Source organism: Enhydra lutris, unplaced genomic scaffold (genome assembly GCF_002288905.1).
Source record: "Enhydra lutris kenyoni isolate GAN:26980312 unplaced genomic scaffold, ASM228890v2 scaffoldscaffold25, whole genome shotgun sequence".
In the NCBI taxonomy this organism is placed as follows: domain Eukaryota; kingdom Metazoa; phylum Chordata; class Mammalia; order Carnivora; family Mustelidae; genus Enhydra; species Enhydra lutris.
The window spans coordinates 19,664,238-19,689,003 of record NW_019154109.1 but is presented as its reverse complement, the minus strand read 5'-3'; the positions used below and the strand labels follow the sequence as shown (position 1 = coordinate 19,689,003).

Here is a 24,766-nt window from a genome sequence, read left to right as displayed (position 1 = left end):
TCTCTGCTCAGCAGGGAGCCTGCTTCCCTCTCACTCTCTGCCTGCCTCTCTGCCTACTTGTGATCCCTATCTGTCAAATAAATAAATAAACTCTTTTAAAAAAATATTGACTCTGAATGTTTCATTTAAGTTACTTTATCAAAGAACTAATGATGAAATGGTTCATTACCTATATTCTATGCTCAGCCTTATTTTAAGATAACTATTCATTCTTTATCAAACATCTATGCAAATATTTCCACTCCAACTAAGGATGCTATGAAAAATATCACTCAGAGGGAGGTCGTAGACATAATGAAACAAAATTAAAATGTTTCTACTTTAATAGTTGAGTAGGTAATAATATTGACCTCATAGGTTTGTTGTGAAAACTGAAGGAGATGATGAGAATAAAGGGCTAAGCACAATACTTGGTATACAATAAGTGCACAATACATGTTAGTGATTGATAATGTGTTTGACTGACAATTGCTCTATTTGATTAAAAAATTAATGCCTAGTGTTTTCAATGGGAGTTTCACACTGAGATCTGCTAAGACTTTACATTCACTCTTTCACCTAACTCACATAAGCTCAGAGGTTATAAAATGTGTGAAATGGCCTTTCAGATAGTATCACAATATTACTGTAAATGTTTGTTTAATTATACACTTACTATAAAACATGAAACAATATATAAAGGAAGTAGTATATATTTTAAGAGAATCAGATTTTATCATTATTGAAAATCTAATTTGGCTCCTCAAAATTTATAATATTTAACTTAATTAACAAATATTTATGAACTAAGAAAGAATATATGACCAATCTTCAAATAATTTATGCATTTATATACTTAGTTATATACACATTTTTTTAATGAGTACTCTATATCAAAAATAGGAAATAGGATGGGGCGCCTGAGTGGCTCAGTGGGTTAAGCCGCTGCCTTCAGCTCAGGTCATGATCTCAGGGTCCTGGGATCGAGTCCCGCATGGGGCTCTCTGCTCAGCGGGGATCCTGCTTCCCTCTCTCTCTCTGCCTGCCTCTCCGTCTACTTGTGATCTCTCTCTGTCAAATAAATAAATAAAATCTTTAAAAAAAATAGGAAATAGGAAAATTTTCAATAGTATTACAAAGATAAAACTTCCACATCTTAATGAGAAAATACCATAATCAAGGGTTAAAATAAAACTGCTTTAAATAAGAAATAGTCATGTATATAAATAATAAAAAAAAGGGGGGCTTTGTAAGTATAAAACAACTTAGGCTCCACATCTTGAAGAGAAGGTAAGATTTTAAAAAGTTAAGAAATGACACTTAAAGAAAGCATAAAATAATATCTAATACTGAGTGCTTATTAAAATAATTATGTATTGATTTCTAGGAAGATGGTGAATGTGTTCTTTTGCCTACAATCTATTTCCAAAGTCATAAATAAGAAGAAAAAGAAACAAAAATATAGGCGAAAACAAGGAACAGCCACAGTACCCATAATCAACTCAAGAGAGTAAGTAGGAATTGAATGAAAAAAGAATATTTAATTAAATTCATTTTCATTTAAATTTAGACCACAAATACAGGGTATTTTCCTTAATCACAAAGTCAGTATAGTATGTGGGGGAAATAACTGAACAAGTCTGAGGAATCTAGTAAGAGCTCCAACCAAGAGGGATAAAGATAGGAATAACCAGATGCAGGACTAAAGGACAGAAATTGCAGCCAAGTAATTTCTTTTTTTGTTGATCAGAGCTTCTGACTGAGTTGAGACCAGATGGCAAATCTGGGCTAGAGGAGAATGAGGAAAAGTAGCCTGAGAGCTGCTGAATAAAATAACCTAGAAAAGAAAAGAGTCTATGAACAATGGAACTTCACATTGATCTTGCTTCATGAAATCAATATTCACAGTGACAGGAGGTCAATCAGGACTTGGAAGGACAATGTCAAGAGCACAGTTTCCCATCGCTCCAGTTTACTCTCCACCCCATCATCAGATTGTTGAATGACTGAATGAGAAAACAAACCATCAATACCTAGGTGAGGCACTAAAAAAAGTACAAGAATTCTGAGACCCAATTAAAAACTCAGTAAAGTATAAAATTACTTTGTTCAAAACATATTGCTTTCCTATATGTAAAAATAATAATAACAGAGAGACTGGAAAAATGGTGAAGTGAAAGGGCCATAAGCTCCCCCTGTCCCATAGATACAACTAGATAACACTCATATCAGCGTAAATAAACCAGAAGATGACTTGAAGACTGGTACAAGAAACTCTACAACTAAAGGTAGAGTAAAGGCCACATCAAAGGGGGTAGGAAGGGCAGAGATGCAGTGGGGAGCTAAACAAACTCACCTTGGGAGGGAGGAAGCCACAAGCACAGAAAGGAGAGAGAAATAGACTATCACACCAGGGAACCTGCACAAAGAAGACAATCCCCATAAAAACCAGATTTGAAAGCAAGAGTTGCCTTTGTGAGTTCTTACAATTATTGGGACTGAAAGCCTGAAATATTAAAAATCAGCATGATGTAATGAGCACTGGGTATTATATAAGACTGATGGATCACGGATATCTACCTCTGAAACTAAAAATACATTATATATTAATTAACTGAATTTAAATTTTAAAAAAGGCAAAACTTTAAAAACAAATAAAAATTTAAAAATGTAAAATTACAAAAATAAAAAAAAAAAATCATTGAGCTGGGTTCTGGGAGAGCCTGGAGGCTGTTGGAAGCTGAGTCCCCACCCTTAAAGCACTAGCACAGAAAACAGCCCCCTGACATACACCTTAGAAGCAGCAAGTTGGAAAACACCTAGGGCATATAAGAGGGAGAGTTATTTACTCAGAGCCTATCTGGGAAAGGAAAGGTTCTCAGGAAAACTCCTCCAGGAACAAAGGAGCTGGCAGGCACCATTTCCCTCCCCCACCACCCAGCATAAACACAGGGCCACCTGCTAGAACAAGCACAGCAGACAGTTATGATGTAACTTGCTTATACCAAGTCCCATCCCCCTGGGCTTTAAGGACCCTCCTCTTCCAGACAGAGCTTCTTCAGTCCCAGTGCTGTTGGTCCCCTCTCCCAATAGACCACCACAAACTTTGCCAAAACCGTATCACCTGACCCACACATTTTGTGGGACCTTGGTCCTCGCAATTCCAGCAGCAAGCCCCACAGAAGACCTATGCACCTGGTTAAAACTGTGTACCCCACCCATGTGTGCTGTGTAGGATCCAATGGCCCAGTCAGGTGGCATCTGCAGTGGCAGGTCTCACTTTGCAAGTGAACCAGTGGGCACCTTGTTAAGGCTGCACACCCTACCCAGGCCAGGAACCAAACACTGCCCACAACAGGCTGAGAGAGCCACTCTACACTACTGGACTGAAGGGAAAAGCAGCCAGACCACATGCCAAGGACACATGCAACATACATAAGAGACCCCCCCCTCTTAGGTTTCCCCTAAGAAGATCCACCTGGTTTTGGTAAACATAGGACACTGTATTGCAAGGCACTAGAGGACCTCTTCTTCAGTTCACTACTCTTGAAAGCAGTACATATAGCTGACTTTCCAAACAGACTAAGAGTTAGATAAAATGAGAAGACATAGGAATATGTCCCAAATGAAAGACCAGGACAAAATTACAGCAAGAGACCCAAGGGCAACAGATGTAAGTAATTTGCCTGATAAAGAATTTAAAGTAAAAATAGTTACTGGAATTGAGAAAAGAGTGAAGGACATAAGTGAGACCCTTACCAAAAGATAAAAAGGAACCAATAAGAGATGAAGAATAAGAGATGAAATTAAAATGTACTCGATGGAATAAATAGCAGGCTAGAAAAGCAGAAGAATGAATTAGTGACCTGGAGGACAGAGTAATGGAAAGTAATGAAGCTGGGAAAGTGACAAAGAAAAAAAAATATGCAAAATGAGAATAGACTTAGGGAACTCATGACTCCATTAAACCAATAATATTTGCATTATAGGGATCTTAGAAGAAGAGAAAGAAAGGGAGCAGAAAATTTATTGAAGAAATAATAGCTGAAAACTTCCCTAATCTAGGAAAGGAAACAGATACCCAGATCCAGGAGGCAAAGAGATCACCCAACAAAATCAACCTGAGGAGGTCCACACCAAGACACACAGTTATTAAAATAGCAAAAACTGGTGATAAAGAAATAAACTTAAAAGCAGCAAAAGAAAAGAAGGCAGTTGCATACAAGGAAAAACCCAGTACGTGTATCAGAGGATTTTCAGCAGAAACTTTGCAGACCAGAAGAGAGTGGCATAATATATTCAAAGTGCTGAAAAGAAAAAAATCTGCAGCCAAGAATATTGTATCCATTAAGGCTATCATTCAGAATAGGAGAGATAGAGATAAAGAGTTCCCAGATAAACAAAAGCTAACAGAGTTCATGACCACTAAAACAGCGCTACAAGAATGTTAAAGGAGACTCTCTGAGTGGAAAGGAAAGACCGTAAGTAAGAGCAAGAAAAGCAGGAAGCTTAAAAGTAGTGAAAGTAAGTATATCTGTAAAAATCAGTCAAGAAACTAAAAAAATAAAGTGAGGTAAAGTATGACACCATCTACCTACAACATGGTGGGGAGAGGAACAAAGAATGGGTTCAAACTTAAGCAACAATCAACTTAATATAGACTGCTATATGCAGAAGATGTTATTTACAAACCTAATAGTAACCATAAATCAAAAACCAGTAATAGATATGCAAAAAATAAAAAGAAAAGAAACCAAGTATATCACTAAAGCCAGAAAACCATGAGAGAAAAGAGCAAAAGAAAAAGAAGGATGAAAGAAGAACTACAAAAACAACCACAAAATAAGAAAAAAATGGTGAAAAATACATACCTATCAATAATGACTCTAGATATAAATGAATTAAAAGCTCCAATCAAAAGACACAGGTCATGGAATGGAAAAAAAAAAAAAAAAAAGATGCCTCTATATGCCTCCTACAGGAGACTCACTTCAGACCTAAGGGCACATAAGGACTGAAAGTGTGGGGATAGAAAAACACTTATCATGCAAATGGATGGCAAAGAAAAGCCCGGGTAGCAATACTTATATTGGACAAATAGACTTTAAAACAAAGACTGTAACAAGACATAAAGAAGGACACTGTATAATAACAAAGTGAACAAGAAGTTGTAATAGTTACAAATATTCAGTCACCCAACATATGAGTATCCAAATACCTAAAACAATTAATAATAAACATAAAAGAACTAATGAATAGTAATACAATAATAGTAGGGGAATTTAACACTCCACTTACATTGATGGACACATCATCCAACAGAAAATCAACAAGGGAAGAGCGGCTTTGAATGACACTGAGCCAGATGGATTTAACAGATATTTTCAGAACATTCATCCCAATACAGCAGAATACACATTCTTTTCAAGTGCACACAGAACATCCTCCAAACTATATCCCATATTAGGGGATATAGTTTCAACAAATTCAAAAAGATCAAAGTCATACCATGAATCTTTTCTGATCAAAATACTGTGAAACTAGAAATCAACCATATGAAAAAAATCTGGACAGAGCAAAAATACATGAAGGTTAAATAAGATGTTATAAATCAATGAATAGGTTAGCCAAGAAATCAAAGAAGAAATGAAAAATTACATGGAGAAAAATTAAAACACAATGATTCAAAATATAGGAAATGCAGCAAAAGCAGTTGTAAGAGGGAAGTTTATAACAATAGAGGCCTACTTCAAAAAGCAAGAAAAATCTCAAATAAACAACCTAACATTATTCATAAAGTAACTAGAAAAAGAACAGCAGAAAGATAAACAGCAAAAAAAACCAGCAGAAAGAAGGAAATAGAAAGATTAGAGCAGAAATAAAGGATATAGAATCTAAAACAAACAAACAAACAAAAACAGATCAATGAAACCAGGAGCTGGTTCTTTGAAAAGATCAACAAAATGTGGTAAGCCTCTAGCCAGACTCATAAAAAAGAGAGAGAGAGAGAGGACTCAAATAAACAAATCACAAATGAAAGAGGAGAAGTAACAATACCACAAATGATTATAAAAGAGTATTATGAAAAATTATATACCAACAACTTGAACAGCACAGAAGAAAAGTGTAAATTCCTAGAAACATACAACCTTCAGTTTAGAAAAATTGAACAGACCAATTACTAGTGATGAAAATGAGTCAGTAATTTTAAAACTCCCAACAAACCAAAGTCTGGGACCAGGCGGCTTCAGAGGAGAATTCTACCAAACTTTTTAAGAAGAGTTAATACCTATTCTTCTCAAAATTTTCCAAAAAAAATCTAAGAGGAAGGAAAACTTCCAAATTCATTCTTTGAGATCAGCATTACCTTAGTGCCAAAACAAGATAGACACCACAAAACAAAGAGAACTACAGGCCAAAGTCCCTGATGAACATAGATGCAAAATTCCTCAACAAAATACAAGCAAACCAAACCCAACAATACATTAAAAAAATCATTCACCATGATCAAGTTGGATTTATTCCTGGGATGCAAGGGTGGTTGAATATTTACAGATCAATCAAATGCTACATTCACATCAACAAGGATAAAAATCATATGATCATTTTAATAGAGGAAGAAAAGCATTTGACAAAGTACAACATTCATTTATGACAAAAAACCCCCACTAAGTAGGTTTCGAGGGAATATATCTCAACATAAAGGTCATATAAGAAAAACCCACAGCTAACATCATACACAATGGGGAATAAATGCGAGTTTTTCTCCTAAGGTCAGGAACAAGACAGAGATATCCACTCTCACTACTTTTACTCAACATAGTACTGGACATCCTAGCTACAGCAATCAAACAACAACAAAAATAGATCAAAGGCATCTCTAATTGGTAAGGAAGAAGTAAAACTATCACTATTTGCAGATTATATGATACTATATTAAAGAAGTCCAAAGGACACCAAAAACTACAGAACTGGTAAACAAATTCAGTAAAGTCACAGGATATAAAATCAATGCACAGAAAGCCATTGTATTTCTGTACACTAATAGTAAAGCAGCAGAAAGAGAAATTAAGAAAATAATCACATGTACAATTATATTGAAAATAATCACATTGTACAGTTATATCAAAAATAATAAAATACCTATGAATAAACTTAACCAAAGAGGTAAAAGATGTGTATTCTGAGAACTATAAAACACTGATGAAAGAAGTTGAAAATGACATGAAGAAATGAATGGACATTCCATGCTCATGGGTTAGGACAAATATTTTTAAAATGTCTGTATTACTCAGAGTAATCTACAAACTTAATGCAATCCCTATCAAAATACCAACAGCATTTTTCACAGAACTCAAACAATTCTAAAATTTGTATGGAACTGCAAAAGACCCCAAACACCAAAAGCAATCTTAAAAAGGAAAAACAAAGCTGGAAGCATCAGAATTCCAATTTAAAGTAATACTAAAAAGCTATAGTAATCAAAACAGTATAGTACTGGCATCAGTGGGACAGAATAGAAAACCCAGAAATAAACCCACAATTACATGTTCAATTAATCTTCAGCAAAGGAGGCAAGAATATGCAACAGAAAAAAGACAGTCTCTTCAACAAATGCTGTTGAGAAAACTGTACAGCTACATGCGAAAGAATGAAATTGTACCACTTTCTTACACCATACACAAAAATGAACTAAAAATGGATTAAGGACCTTAAATATGAGACATGAAACCATCAAAACCCTACAAGAGAGCACAAGCAGTAATTTCTCTGACATTGTCCACAGCAACATCTTTCTATGTATGTCTCCTGAGGCAAGGGGATTAAAATAACCTACATCAAAATAAAAAGCCTCTCTGCAATAAAGGAAACAAACAACAAAAATTAAAAGGCAACCTACAGAATGGGAGAAGATATTTGCAAATGGCATATCTGATATAGGGTTAGTATCCAAAATATATAAAACTTACACCACCACCAAAAAAAAAAAAAAAAAAAAAGCACAAAAAACCCCAATAATAATCCAATTAAAAAGGGCAAAAGACATGAACAGAAATTTCTCCAATGAAGATATCCATATGACCAACAGACATGTGAGAAGATGCTCAATATCACTCGTCATCAGGAAAATGCAAATCAAAACTACAATGACAGATCACCTTACACCTGTCAAAATAGTTAAAATCAAAAACTCAAAAAATAAGTGTTGACAAAGATGTGGAGGAAAAGGAACCCTCTTGCACGGCTGGTGGGAATGTAAACAGGTACACTTACATTACTGTGGGAGACAGTATGGAGGTTCCTCAAAAAATTAAAAATAGAACTACCCTATGATCCAGTAATTGTACTACTGGTTATTTACCCAAAGAATATGAAAACACTAAGGGATACATGCGCCTTATGTTTATAGCAACATTATTTACAACAGCCAAATTACGGAAGCAGCCAAGTGTTAATCAACAGATGAGTGAATAAAAAAAATGTGATACACCCACCCACCCACACCCACACTCACTGGAATATTATATGGCCACAGAAAAGAAGGAAATCTTGTCATTTCCAATGACATGGATGGAGCTAGACTATTATGCTAAATGAAATAAGCCAGTCAGAGAAAGACAAATACCGTATGATTTCGCTCAGATGTGGAATTTAGGGGAAAAAAAAAAAAAGGAACAAAGGGAAAAAGAGAGAGAGAGAGAGAAACCAAAGAAGCAAACCTTTTATTAAGAAAATAATGAAGTTTCACTAATGAACATTTTAAAAGACCCACATAAATGAAAATATATCCTTCCTTCATTGACAAGATGACTCGAATTATGAAAGTATTATTATACCCTACTCTATTCTACAAATTTAATTTAAATTGATTTAAAATCCCAATTTGATATTTTTTGAAACATGCCAAAATGATTTATAATTTAGTTGGAAGAAAATTAAGCTGAAGTAGCCATAGCATCTTCTGAAAAACAAAAGTAAATTGTAGGTACTTAAGCAATGTAATATTATACAGGATTACAAAAAGAGAGATAAATCAGATGGCCATTGATAGTCAAGAGATACACCTGAGCACAGGTGGGACTTAGTATGTGATAAGATGACACTTAATAGTGAGAGATAATTGAATTTTTTAATAAATGCTACTGTAATAACTTGTTAGCCATTTATAAAAATCTTAAACTCAATTTTAAATTTACTCCTCATATTAAATAGATCTCACTGGATTCAATATTAAAAGTTACAAAAGAAACCTTACAATATCAAAAGAAATGTGGGTGACTATTTTTAAAGTCATGCAAAGAAGAAATCAAAAAAGAAATTACTGATGCCCTCAAGGCAAAAGCAGCTTTGATTATAGACTTAACCTCTCTGAATACTCATCTTCTTTTATATTTTGGCTAATAAATTGTTTATTATGCTGAGAGATCTTTGATGCTTAGATATTATTATGAGGGTGGTTGGTCTGAATTAACTTAGCCATTATCAAGCAAGATAATATCCCAATTCTGATATTTGTCTTGGGCTCACATACCTGCCAAGGTCTTGTGGTTATCTACAGCTAAGTCCCTAAACTTCATAGCCACTGCTAATAAATTCATCAGTTTGAGATACAAAACCAGTTGGGTTTTACAATACCACAAAGTTCCAAATTATAAGACACTCAAAAAATACACACTGTACAGAGGGCAGTTCTCTTAGCTAAGCAGTACTACCTTCCAGCTCTGCTTACAGATTAACTATATCTAATCCAAGTTCATCTACTTCTCACAGAAACTTGCTGGAAGAGGCAACGTACACCAATATTGTGAGATCTACCCACTATTTCAATTAATACCAAGGCCTCAATTGTTAAGGACTTTATATCACACAGTACATAGAACAGATGGGATCTGAAAAAATATTTAACACCACATAATAATGGTTTTTAATCTGACATGAAATTGCCTCCAATAGTCAAATTCCCATTTAGTTCTATTACTTTTAATACTTTATTTCACTGGGCATGACCAAGTCATATGATACCACTAATGAAAGGAAGTCTAACAAGTTTTTTCTAGCCCCAGCAGCAGAAAAGGCATTTATGAGAGGTTTGTAATGGGTTTTAAGTGAGCCTGCTGATCCTATATGCCACTGAGATATGACTGATACAACTTGAAATAAATAAAAAATACAAAGAGGCTGTTTTGATTAAAAAAAAAAAAAAACTGAGTTCAAATCTCCAGATCTACCACTACTTAGCTGTGTGACCCAAGTTACTTAAAACCTGAGTTTTGGTTTTTTATCTTTAAGATATGATCATATATATCCCCAAAGGAGTTTTGTATAGATAACATACAAAACATCATGCACACAATAGATGCTTAGTAAATAGAATTTACTGTGATTAGTCTATTTATTGAGTTCGTCATTACTTATAATGCCTAAACCTGTTCATATAAATTTTTAGCTTGCTATTTATGACATTTATAATTATCACATAAAAAACTGATCTTCCTCTTATTGTTATCAAAAACACAGACATGCTACACCAAAAGAGAGAAATTTTTGATGAGTCTGTAATTAACTATTCCTTTTGTTTATGTTTTATAAAATTTAAGTTAACTACTCAGTTATAATGCTTTTTGTCTACATTGTGCATAAATCTAAAGAGGAAGTTATCAAGCATGTGCCCAGTATTGATAGACTAGATATAATCCAGACCTTATTGTTTGCATTAGTGTTTTCCCATTTTAATTGACTTTAAAATGAAGTTAGTGAAACTTTTGAAGAAACCATATGTGACAGCACAAAAAAGATGAATACCAACACTACTCTATAGGTTTTTACTCTAGCAGTTCCTCCTTTGATTTTGGGGGCTGCACATATTGCCAATCTGAGAAGACATACTGATTTCCTTCATGTTTCTATTTCTTCGTTAATTAAAGCACAATTAGAAATGGACTTCCTAGGGGCAGCTGGGTGGCTCAGCCATTAAACGTCTGCCTTCAGCTCAGGTCATGATCTCAGGATCTTGGGATCAAGCCCGGCATCAGGCTCCCCGCTCAGCGGGAAGTCTGCTTCTCCCCCTCCTACTCCCCCTGCTTGTGTTCCCTCTCTCGCTGAGTATCTCTATGTCAAATAAATAAATAAAATGTTTTTAAAAAAGAAAGAAATGTAATTCCTAGATAGTTTAATGTATTAAGTTTTTAACTCCAGAAAACTAGAAATCTATTTAGTACTGTGTTTCCCTGATATGCAAAGTTAAGTGATCTCAATGCTCTTCAGTTTTGTCATTAGCTTAATGCCTTTGTTGACTCTGTATGGTTTTATACCAGAGAAAGATTACTTAAAGACTATAATGGTGGTCATATTGAGTGTCCTAGATAACTATTATAAGGATGAGAGATAATGTTCAAATCTTTTGAATTGAGTTCCCTAGAAATTACATGAATATTCATAAAAACACTCAACTTTTTTTTTTGCTTTTCCTTTAAAACAAATGCAAATCAGCAGACTACAAAGACAGCATTGAACACAAATATTGATACAAATATTTTGAAACAGCAAACTATTAGCTGTGAGTTCTAAATGATGACCATCTTCATTGCAAACCCTGATAGTTTAACAGGAAACGTGAGAGAGAGAGAGGAACTATGAACTTTAGAAACTAAGAATTTCTCAGTTCAGCTGGAAGTTATTCACATAAAAATAACAGAAACAGGCAAATAAGAGAACGTCAGTTTTTAATATGCCAAGTTATGGGTATGGATCAATGGATTTCAGAATAACCACAGAAATGAGGCACACAGCACAGTCCATGCGAATATGGCAGAGCTGCACAGGGATCTTGAAGGAACTAGATGCTGTTCTCTTACATGTGTTATTTCATCAGCACTATTCAGATCATAAAAAGTCAAAAAAGCATTTTAAAAGCTGTTCCTTCTGTGATTTAATATTTTGGCAAGCATGTCAATGAATCTAAGAACTCATAAATATAATATTAAATTTAGAATAATGGTCCTCTTAATGATAAATCCATTAGTCATTCTTCTCCAAAATTATGAAGGACCAATTTAGTGATCTGAGGAGATGTTGCCACCTGCAAAAACTTTTTTCTATCTATGGGAATGCAAGGCAGCCTTTATCTTTCAGGAATATATATTTCAATAATACATTTAGTATTAAAATATTTTTAAAATTTCATGACAGACTTAGAGAACTTTTAACTTTAGATTAATTAAAGGTTGTAAATATGTAATTATAATATATGCACATATACAAGATTCTTGATTTACATGGATTATCATATCCATCTTAGTTATGGTAAGTGATAATTTTTTTTAAGATTTTATTTTATTTATTTAACAGAGAGAGAGATCACAAGTAGGCAGAGAGGTGGGCAGAGGGGGAGGGGGAAGCAGACTCCCTGTTGAGCAGAGAGCCTGATACGGGGCTTGATCCCAGGACCCAAAGATCATGACCTGAGCTGAAGGCAGAGGCTTAACCCACTGAGCCACCCAGGCACCCCAGTAAGTGATAATTTTATACCATATACTTTTCTGTGAATCCCTTATGACATAAATTAGTCTCATTTAAATTATCCTAGCACCTTTATGGAATTTGAAGTACTTTAAGTTTTGAGGTAAATAAATATATAGATTTGTGTCTTTTAAACATATTGCCATGTTAAGTGATCCCAGATTTAAAGGGAATTAGAAATCTTCTAGTTTGTCATCAAATTCAGAAATCCTTTCTACACAAGTGCTGACATTGTAGATGAATCCTGTCAGATGTTTTATACTTCATAAGTCAGCCTCTTACTGAATAGCTCTAATTATTGGAAATATGCTTTTCACGTTGAACTAACTTGCCTCAATTTTTCCCCTTTTTATAAATGCAGAACATATGGTTCTTTGAAATCTGAAGACAGATGTCATGCCTTACTTTGAGCTTCTGTGTTCCAGTCTTGACCAACTCTTCGTGATTTCCACATCTCTTATATTCCAGGTTGTTTTCTGCTGGATGTGGATTTTTTTTTGTCAATGTTCACCAAAAATAGTGACATCCAGAATTTAACTATGCAACAAATGTAGTCTAGCTGAGAAACTTTAACTTCCTAAGATCTTTCTATCATTTTGTATTAGTTCTACATACACAGAAAGTAGTGTAAGACATTGGAAAATGCACTATCCTTGACATCATAAGATGTAGAATCTCATCTCCATTCTACTATGATGTAGCAGTTTAACCATGAGCTACATATCTACAACAGCCACACAATTTTGTTTCTTTAGCACATATACATAGGGAATGCCAGCATTCACGCTTCAATTTCTTAGGTGAGGGATTAAGGTTGGGCTCTGAAGAAACTGAGAGAAAATACATAGGACTTAGAGTACAGTACCTTGTGGGTGTGAGGCACATGAAATTTTCTCTTACCCTACACCCAATGGCAGTGACAGCATCTACTCCCTCAGTAGAGCAACAGAAGTTTCTCTGGAGAAACTAAATAGCCTAAAAGAAACTAAATAACCTCCACATACTGGCATCTGGGTATCTACTAGCAAAAGGTATCAGCTCCCTGACTTACCACCTTAAAAGCAATGAAACCTACCAGTCAACAAAATCTTCAATTTATGTACACATTGAAATTGGTGTTTCAATTTCTCACACTCATGTATAAATGAACACACACACACACACACATACCAGTTGTATAAGGGTAGATTCCAGTATAATAGGGAAAATGCAAATAGTCAACTTAAAGGAAAAAAAGAAAAAAAAAAAAAAAAACACCGTGGAGGAAATTCAGAACACAGAGATGGAATAAAACTTAAACTCTAAACTTCTATTGTTACCTATGCTGATTATTTTTCATTTGCTACCCCCAATTCATTCTACATACTTCTGTGACCTGTGACCTGCACTGTGACCAAAAAGGCTAAGCCCTACCAACTCTATCATTTAGGCTAGTTTTCAGCTGGATTTAATCTAACAGAAGACTAAAGCTTAGGAGGAAGAAATTGAGAGTATTTTTTACCTCATTTCCCTCTCCCCTTTGATGCCACACACCTCTGGAAATAGCTGCATTCCTCCACAAGTACAGATCATGGCCAGGGGTGGTGGTTGTAAACTTCCCCTTGGCTCTCACTATAACCATTAATGTTATTTCTTTGCCTTAACTCTTTGACCCTGGCAGTAGCAACATCCTACTGTTGCCAGTCTCTGTTGCTAAAACATCCTTTGCTGCACCCTTAACCCTGCACATTATCTCTGATCTCATCCTTTCATTTAACTTTCTTTATTCAAAAAACAAACTCTGAGGTGGGTTCTGCTTCCTACCAAGACCCTAACAGTTCTGGTACTTTTAGAGAAATATGATAAAGTTCATTAACAAAATAATAACTGAATGATATAAAAGAAGAAATTATCCAAATGGTAGAAATATTTAATGAAAGTTAAAAATTATTGCTGAAACAAAAATTTTAGTAGGGTATAAAGGAAGTCTCTCACAAATATACAAAGGACAAAGGCCCAAGGTGAAGGGAATGGGGGCAGAAAGGTTTAAGAGACTTAGCACATTACTTCTGGAGGTTCAATATCCAACCAATAAGAACCATGTGAAGAAAGAATAGAAGGAAATAAAAGTGAAGAAATTATTTCAGAAATAATATAAGAAAATATCTTAGAAATAAAGGATATATTGACTGCTCAAACAATGGAGGCAAAATACTTACAAAAGTCCTAATTCTGAAAAATTTCAAAAGTTCCAGAAGAAAAAACTCAAAACAATCTGTAATGCCTATAAAAATGTACCAGTGAATCCACCAACATGATCATACCAATGTCACACATTCCTCAGCCAGTGATTGAGAATGGGGAGTGGAGGTACTAAGGCAGGATAATGCTGGCAAGACAGCAGACTCTTCCAAAGGGTAACTGGCTTGAAGAGAGCCCATCAGCCTTTTTTGAAAACGTACTGCAGTCCCAATCTCTTCCCAATCTTCTTGCTCTCTTTCTTTTCATAGGTGTCAGACTTATATTGTGGACTAAATGTCTTCCCCGACCTTTGCCTGCTGCTTCTCTCGATTACACTTCTTACAGATCTAATTCCATCTTAGTATTTGCTTTTGGTACACTTGAACTAACAAATGTTGAAAAAAAGAATAGATCATTTTAAAAGGAAGAAGAAACACACAAGTAAGCAGTTAGCAATTTTGAATGCTGGAAAACAATAGGGCAGTGTCTTCAAAACTCTGAGGGCAAATGATCTGCAACTGAGAATGTTTTACCCAGACAAGCTACTAATCAAGTTTGAGGATAGAATAAGACATATTTAAAGCAAGTAAAAACTCTTGAAATTGCCTTCCATGCACATTATGATAGCAGTTGCTCCAGAAAAACAAGAAAATAAATCATAAAAGAGAACACAGGTCCACAAAACAGTGAGTGCAGCCCAAGAGAAAGAAAGTTAAGAGATGTCTTCTCAAGAAATCTCCATCATATCAAAGGAAAATGCAGTCTGGCTGGAGCAGGATGATGGAGAGGTCAAAGAGGACACGCTCCAGAGGAAAAGGGGACTTACTAGATTTCCTGATAGGATAGAGTACTGGGAAATAATCAATGGTAGATATAATTTGCAGATAGGGCAAGATGAAAATATAAGGAAAATAGAAATTAATTTAAAAATGGAATAAGGTAAATATATTCATCCTACATTAATTGCCTTTGTAAGGAACTGCTTCTATAATCATGATAATGTAAACACTGATACTGATTTCTCTGAAAATAGATCAAGTGGAGATGGGAAGAATATGAGCTAAACCCTCATCTACCATATGTGAAAATAATGTAAAAGATCCTAAGACATAAAATCAGACAGTATTAGATAAGCATATAATTTAGAAACATTTAGTGTAAAAAGAAATAGCTAAAAGAAAAAAATGGCCACCACTAGGAACATAGTAAGGGTATGGCAAAGCAATTCTTTTATCTATTATAAACATTTGGTAAAAAGTAATATATATAATAATATGCCTATATTCTGTTGATATATATTCATTTTCACTATTTTTTAAAAGATTTTATTTATTTATTTGAGGGAGAGATAGAGAGCGCCAGGTGAGAAGAGCAGGGGAGAAGGACAAGCAGACTCCTTGCTGAGCATGGAGCCCAATGCAGGGCTCCATCTCAGGGTCATGAGACTGAACCCCAATGTTGGGCTCCATGCTCGGTGTGAAACCTGTTTAGGATTCCACTCTCTCCCCCCTCCCTGCTTCTCCCTCCCCTCATGATATAAATAAATAAATAAATAAATAACTTCTGGATTTGGAAAAAAAAAAAGATGTTTATGTATTCATTACTCCATTTTTCCCAACTTTGTTCTATGTTCCATTCTTTGCTTTTCCTTCCAGTTCTCTGAAAGAAAATTTTTACCCATGGTTTAATGTCACAAAAATACCAATGATTTTTTTTTTTTTAAGATTTTATTTAGGGTGCCTGGGTGGCTCAGTTCGTTAGGTGACTGCCTACAGCTCAGGTCATGATCCTAGAGTCCTGGGATTGAGTCCTGCATCGGGCTCCCAGCTCAGTGGGGAGTCTGCTTCTCCCACTGACTCTCCCCCTTCTCATGCTCTTTCTCTCACTCTCTCTCTCTCAAATAAATAAAATCTTTTAAAAAAACAACAAAAAATACATTTCACTTATTTATTTGAGAGAAAGAGAGACAGAGTACCAGTGGAGCAGGAGAAGGAGAAGCAGGCAGGAGAAGCAGAATCCCCCCTGGGCAGGGTCCCCTTTGCTGGTCTCAATCCTGAGACTCCAGGATCATGACCCGAGCCTAAGGCAGACTGCTTAACCAACTGAGCCACCCAGGCACCCCCAAAATACTGATGATTTAGATTATACTCAGCAATTAATGTTTCTACAAATTCTTCTAAAATACACAAGCTAATTCATGAAATTTTATGTTTGTTTACTTTGAATTAAAAATAGCCTCATAAAACTGAATGTTATTCTTATAACAACATAGGGAAGTATATCTACAAATATTAGCTCTTATTCCTTGATAGTAATAACTGTTATTTGTTGAGTATCAATTATATGCCCAGTGCTTCACGTACTCCATGCCTCACAAATATTCTGCAAAGTAAACATTGCTGTTCTGAGGCACAGATGAAGAAAGCTAATTTCTGTAAGATTAAGTAACTAGTTCAAGTTCACACAATTAGAAAATGGCAGAACCATGACTCGTCCACATCAATCTCATTTCAAAGTCAATGTTCCTAGCTATTCATGTCTTACACTTGTTAAATTAAAGCTTTCATGAAGTACCCAGGAGAAACGGAAACATATTTCCACATAAAAACTTGTATATAAATGTTCATTATTCATAATAGTCAAAAAGTGGAAACAACGCAAATGTCCATCAAATGATAAATGGGTAAATAATATGTGGTTTATCCATAGAATGAAATATTAATTAGCAAGAAAAAGGAGTATAGTACTCTTATATACTACAGCATGAATGAACTTGGAAAACAAAGGGCCAAACATCAGTCACAAAAACCAGATTGTAAGATTCAATTTATATGAAATGTATACAATAGGCAAGCCTATAGAGATAAAAAATAGATTAGTGGTTGCCAATAGCTGAGCAGGCTGGGAAGAATGGGAATGGGTCACTGCTAAAGGACATACGGTTTCTTTTTAAGGTAATGAAAATGTTTTAGATTGATTGTGGTGGTGGCTACACAACTTTGTGAATATCTCAACCACTATAGAGTAGTGCACTTTAAATGGATGAACCATATAGTATATGATTTCTAACTCAATAAAGTTGTTACAATAAAATAAAACAAATACATCTTTTAAAAAATCTCTCATGATACGTGAAAAGATAGGTAAAAAAAAATCCATAAAAATCTTTCTAGCCAAACCATGGTATACAAAATCAACATGGTGGAAAACTTCAGTTCACTTTGATGAATGACAAATTTACATTCAAAACAGCACTATTGTTTATAAGGTATTAACAACCAAAAAAATATAATGAAGCTAAACTTGGGGGAATATATTACTTCCAGCTTAAATTTCTGTCAAAAAAGTCAGTTTTCTGTACTTCAAGCTAATAATGTTTTATTAATGCTACCAATCTATAACTCTGTAGCTAATTTTTAATTTCATTATATAATTTCCTTATTCATAACCTGGGGCAGTTTTTGCAGATCAGGCTAGATATTATAAAAGAACATGTCTACCAAGTGCAAACTCAGCCTCAAATTAATCAATTCCATTTATCTTTGTGATAGGTCCACTCATGGTTATAAAAATATATTCTTATATAATTATACATAATTTCTTTTACTATTAACTATATAATAAACTATTTCCATTAATAAAAGAGCAGATAAAAGAAAGTTAAGAGCAATGTTGTCTGGTATCCTACATAATTCAAATCAAACATATTCTGATATAGAACACACTTTTCTAACTTTTTGTTCTGAAAATTATTTTACCCTGCCCAAAGACAGAAGAATGCTCTAGATCTTATATTGTCTCTTCGAAACTCAGAAACTATACATTTAATCCCTGCTGGTATAAGTAATCAGGATACATCATAATTGTTTGATACAATATTAAAGTCTGAAACAGAATCTTGAAAAAACAGCACCTAAAAATATTGCCGTAAGTAAATGCGAAGTAACTTTTATCCAAGACAAAACGCTTAAAAGCAACACGTTTATTGAACAAATTCTATATGCAAGTCACTGAGTGTGGAAACTATCTTGCAAAATGGCTACCGATAATTCCCACTGTAGTATTCATCCTTCGTGTAATCCTCTTGCTTTAAGTGTGGGATGGACCCAGTCTCTTGCTTCAAATGAACAGAATGTAGCAAAAGTGAAGAAATGTCCCTTTTGACATTAGGTTATCAAAAGAATGTGGTTTCCATCCTTATGTTTTCTTATGTCCTCTTCTCACTTACTCATTTCCATGTTGTAAGCTGCCCTACAGGGAAGCCTACTTGGCAAGAAACTAAAGGACTCAAGTGCAACAGCCAGAATAATGGAGACCTGCATCAGTGAGGCTTCTCCCCCAGCTGAGCTTTCACATAAGACCGCAGCTATGGCTGACAGCAGGACTGCAACTTCCTGAGAGACCTTAGCCTAGGCACGAAGCACCTCCCAGATTCTTGGCTGACAAAGTTATGAGCTAATAATTGTGTACTGTTTTAAGCTGCTTCTAGTAGATTAGAGTCCTGATTCCAATGATTCCCAAAGAAAAACAGAATAAAGAAATGTGAAGAAATAATCCAAACAAATGTTGTATGTTCTTCTATGAGAAGGAAAATGACACTATCTCAGTAAAATTATGACTCTAAAGATGCTTTTAATAATCACTAGACTATTTAAAAATAAATCTTATGAAAAATACAATCAAATGTGCATGCCAAAGCACAAATGTAATCATGCCTGTTGCTCTTCTTAAAAGAGAAGTCTACCCCAATGTTCTTTAACATGGTCTGAAATGCACTGTTATGATATGTTTCCTACTACACTGCCTGGATTTATCTTTAACTCAACCTCCTATCATCTTCCTTGCATCAACCTCAGTGAGATTTCCTATGCTAATGTCCTAATTTCTGCACAACCTTCATGGCTCAGCTTCGCAGCCTCTGAGAAATGTCCCTAATCTCAGACTCCCACTCTCACTCTGACTAACACCTATCTTTGCCTTAGATGTTCTGCTTCTGTGTTTCCTCTATGGTACTCCGTAGCATGCTTTCATTACATTTATAAAACTGCATATGCAACAGAAAGGGAAACAGACTGTGATTTATATTAGAAAGTAAACTACGTATTTCCAATTTTGAGATAGTGGAATAGATGTCTCTACCCCTTCTTCTCTTAAACTTCCGTGCAATAAGAAAGGCAATAAGAAAATAAAAGGAAACCCTATCATCGGTAAAATTAGAAACACTTAAGAGTAATATATGAAGAAGGGCCACCAAGAGTAGTTAAAAGTCAACCAGGATTAGAGATGTCATGGAGACAAGATATCTTAAGATGCACATCTCAGAGAGAGGTGCATAATTCTTAAAAATAGCTGGCATACTTAGGGAAAAACAACAATGCCCTCCTTGGTCAGAAGAATATTGTAGAGCAAAACTCGACTGTGGCAGACTTCCTGAACTATACCACCAGACTGGCAGGGGACATAGAACTAAATGAGGAAATGCACAGGAACGCTATCTTTGCTATAGATCTACAAGAGGAGACTGTAAAAGCAGTAAGAACAATAAAAGCTAAACCCGTTCACATACATGGAGACATACATGTTATCTGTAGGGCTATATTTTGAGCCAAGAAGGTCTCCTAACACTCCCAGAGCACTACTTTGGTCCTTCCTCAACACTGTCTTTTTACAACACCCAATTCCAAAACCCTAGAAATTTCTTCAAAGTGGTTAAGTCTCTTTCAGCATGCTAATGAGATGACTGGTGCATGCTGATGGGGCTGGCTACCAGGAGAGCCAATCATGTGATGAGAAGGTTGGGACTTTAAGCTCCACCCCAGTTCACTTCCAACATACCTGAAAGGGAGAGGGGCTGGAAGTTGAGGTAATCACTAATGGTCAAAGATTTAATCAATCATACCTAGCTAAGGAAGCCTCCATAAAAACCCCTGAACTTAAGAGAATTCAGATGGAGATGCTAGGAAGATGGTCTGACAGCCCCATCTTTTGCACTATGCATCTCTTCCACCTGGCTGTTTCTGAGTTGTATCATTTTGTAATAAGCCAGTAATCTAGTAAATAAGCTGTATTCCTGAATTCTTGAGCAATTCTAGGAAACAACTGATCTTGAGGAAGAGGTCCTAGGAATCTCTGAGTCAGCATTTCACATACTTGTCTCTTTGAGAACCTTCCTCTACCAGTGATGGGCTAGGGAAGCCAAGAGAAGCCTCTCCAGTGTACAATTTAAGGATGCCCTTTTGGGGCTGTAAAACTGCAGGGTTGGTACCTGCATGGCCCTGCCAGTAAACACCTCTTCAACTTTTGTGTCTTAGGAGCCTCATTTATCTCACCTTAGTCCTTGCCCATATTCTGCTAGCTCTTTCCTCTAGATCGGCTCAAGCCTGCCATTTGCAGAAAGCCAGCCCATCTCCAGGACCTTGGATTTCTTAAGGAAGAAATTAAATAGCAGTCCCCTGGCATCCACATTTCTGAGTTTTCCAGCTTCTCCAACTGACCAAATCCTGCTGCAACCCTCCAGACCTTTTTTTTTTTTTGGTTTCCAAAGAAATCAACCTTACAAATACCCGACATTTAATCTCCAAAGACCAGATCCTATGTACATATCACATATGTACACAATGTACACATATGACCTATCACATATGTACACATATGTGGGAAATTTAAAAGTTAGAAAAATCAGTTTTCAGATATTTCTTGTAGTATATGTAACTTTAGGGTCTCAGGCAAAAATCTTATTTTAACAATTTATTGTGCAATTGTTCTTTTTAGTTCAAAGAATTTTAAGAGTAAAATAAGATAAGGTATGTGGGGAAAACACTAAAACAACTACATAAACGGCAACTGTTACTATTTCTTTTTTTATCTAAACATATTAAAAGCGTATGGCCACTTATATATTATTAGAACAGGCTTATAACAAAAGGGAAAAATATGTATTTGAAGTTATGTGAAAACTTACACATAGAGCTTTGGTAAAGTTGACTGAAGAGTGTTACAATAGCTTACTTTACATAAATCTACAGAAGACATCATCCTATGATCTAAATCCAGGTGCTTCTATGTGTTCAAAGAAAAAAATGCTGAGAGTAAATAGTCCATTTTAATTATGTTCCGTAATATTTTCTCCTTTGAGAGGCAAGTTCTTACTATTGATCATATTTCTCAAAATGCATCTGAGACTTATAATACTTTAAATCTTCATCTATGGAATCATTTTATAGATAAATCCATCTCAAAATGAGATAATGCTACCAAAACTATTTTGCATAGAATCAGAGAGGCCTACTGAACACATAAATAATCTCATTTATAGTCAAAAATATAATATATTTAAAAATATGACAACAATAAATTTTAAGGTAAACAGAATCATCTATCTCTATCTTACCAATAAATTTCTGTCTAAAATATCACTGATTTCTAACAAGTATTCCTAAGTATGGTAATGATCAACATCTATTATGTAACCTTTTTGAAATTGTCACTAGTAGAATACTCACCTAATTGCATCGTTGGTCTCTGAAACAGCTCTCAGGTACTCCTTCAAATAAAAATAATTAAAGCAATATTTCCGAATCCTATAGCCTCGCCATCGCCTTTGAATCTATTGAAGTAAATAAAAAGATAAAATATGCCAGTGAGCATTTTTAGTGAAAACATTTAACAGTTCTTCAAAATTAAGGCAGTGATGGATGATAACTCACATCAAATAAAGTCTTAGGCTTTCCAACTAATATAACAATATAAATAGGTGCAAATGTATTGTACTCAGATTTATTATAAAATATTATAAAGACAAAACATACTTAGAGGTTATTAGATTTTTAAAAATTTATAATTTTTCACAAACACTAAATGTGAAATTAACTATAGAACAAATAAAAAATTGCTTTATCAATCTCTACCACTTCCACTTCCTTCCCAAACCAATTTTTTATTTTTCATAAACCACTGACTTGAAGATTATATTTGGTCTCATTAAAATCAATTTTCAAATGGGCTTTTAAAATTTGGTGGTTTCAAAATCTTTAAACAAAATGTTGTCTTATATCTTCATCATGACATTTTAGTACTTAACAATAATAGTAGCTAACATTTATTGTTTTATTATGTGTAAGGTACTATTCTAAGAGTTTTGCATGTATTAATCTTTATTTTTTTTAATTTTTTTAAAGATTTTATTTATTTATTTATTTGACAGAGATCACAAGCAGGCAGAGAGGCAGGCAGAGAGAAAGGGGGAAACAGACTCCCTGCTGAGGAGAGAGCCCGATGCGGGGCTCTATCCCAGGACACTGGGATCATGACCTGAGCCGAAGGCAGAGGCTTTAACCCACTGAGCCACCCTGGTGCCCCTGTATTAATCTTTCGAATACTCCTATGAGAAAGATTCTTATCATCTTATTTACAGATGAGAAAACTGCTAAAAAGAGAAATTTCCTTATAATTATATAGCCATTGGTGATGAATCCAGAAATTACATTAGGACTTCAGCGACCATCTTCTAAGCCATTAAAATACAGAACTGGGAATAGAGTGAAAGGCAATTTTCAATGGACAAACATTTCTGTTGAAGGCACCTATGTTTTTTTTAGATCGGAGGAGTATGGAGGGGGTCTCAAAGAACAAACTTATGTGGGCTACTTCATGCCTTATTATGCTCTAGTAGTCATGAGAAATCAATCTCTTTCCATTTTATCTTTGCTAATATAATCTCTATTAGAAAACTCAAAACAAAAACATAATAATGCCTAGATTTTACTTTTGTGAAAAACAACAACAAAAAAACACAACTTCTTTAAAGAAGTAAAGGAAGACAAAATAGCAAAAGATGAAAAAAATATTAACCTTACATGAAGATTTAACTTCATTCCCTAAAATTTTATGGCAGTGTACATGTATTTTTGGATATGAAGTCCTTCCAATGTTTTGTAGAGTTAGCTAAGCTAGGAACACACACCTTCTCTAAATAATTTTTTTAAATAGCAAAGGGTGATTAATATAGACACTCTACATTTGTCCAATGTGCTTTATCCCAAAAGCCAATTCTTTTTACACTAAATACGTTGAGCCTAAAATTTTTTATAACTTGAATGCTGGATCTGTAAGAATATACAGGAAAAATGCTTTATTTGTATTCTCCTATCTTTTACCGTATTTTAAAGCATGACCATTTAAAAGGTATTTTACAATCTGAGATACAGAACATGAAAATTCTGAAGAACTGTTTTAGTTAATCTCCCACTATGAGAATGACAAAAATCACTGAAGATATGCAAAATAGCTTGTAAGAACAATGAAATCAGAGATAATAATTCTAGAAAGTAACACCAAGTAGAAAAGCATGGTAGTGTAACAATGTTATAAAATGCATCTTTCCAAATATTTTTCAAATGATCTTTAGAAATTCATTAAATAAGAAAAATTATTTTTTTTCTAAAGGTGTATACTCATTTTATAAACTATTTCCCTCTAATTCGACCAAACTGTATTAAAGATGACAAAGAAAGATGAGGAACTAATACAAACCACTTTCCTAATAAGAAGAATAACCAGTTGTAATATGTGTATGTATATAAATCATACATGCAAATAAGTGAATATTTTCCTGGCTCATCTAATTTAATCATTAGAGTATCATTTTGAGGTAGAGATTATTATTAGTCTCATTGAAAGAAGGGGACACTGATATCTAGGTTAAATCATTGCTTTTGGTCATAGAGCTGGTGGGATGACTTCAAATATTATACCATACTTCTTCTGCATGTACAGTCATACAATAAAAGAAGAGAACACTTTCAGACAAAAGTACGGACAGAAAATTCATCATCAGCAATAGAAGTGATTTAGGAAGAATGGGAAAATATCAGCATATCAAATAGTATTAAGGTAGGAACTACTTGTAACATGAAAACATCATTAAAATCTAAATAAAACAAGATTCAATGTGCCAGAAAACATAAAAGATGCATGCTGGAGTACTGAGAAGGAAAAAGGAAAGATGTTGATTCATGATTAGGTCACATTAGAGTGCTGTGTATGCCCA

The 24,766-nt window shown here is 34.6% G+C and overlaps 1 protein-coding gene across 1 annotated transcript in view; it reads right to left on the bottom strand.

The window, feature by feature from the left end:
• LOC111151113 (spermatogenesis associated 17) overlaps nucleotides 1–24,766 on the bottom strand; it is a 182,653-nt gene that overhangs the window by 122,941 nt on the left and 34,946 nt on the right. Inside the window, exon 5 of the mRNA XM_022508896.1 lies at nucleotides 22,221–22,324. Within this exon, the coding sequence (XP_022364604.1) occupies nucleotides 22,221–22,324 (104 nt within the window). The remainder of the gene's footprint in view (nucleotides 1–22,220; nucleotides 22,325–24,766) is intronic.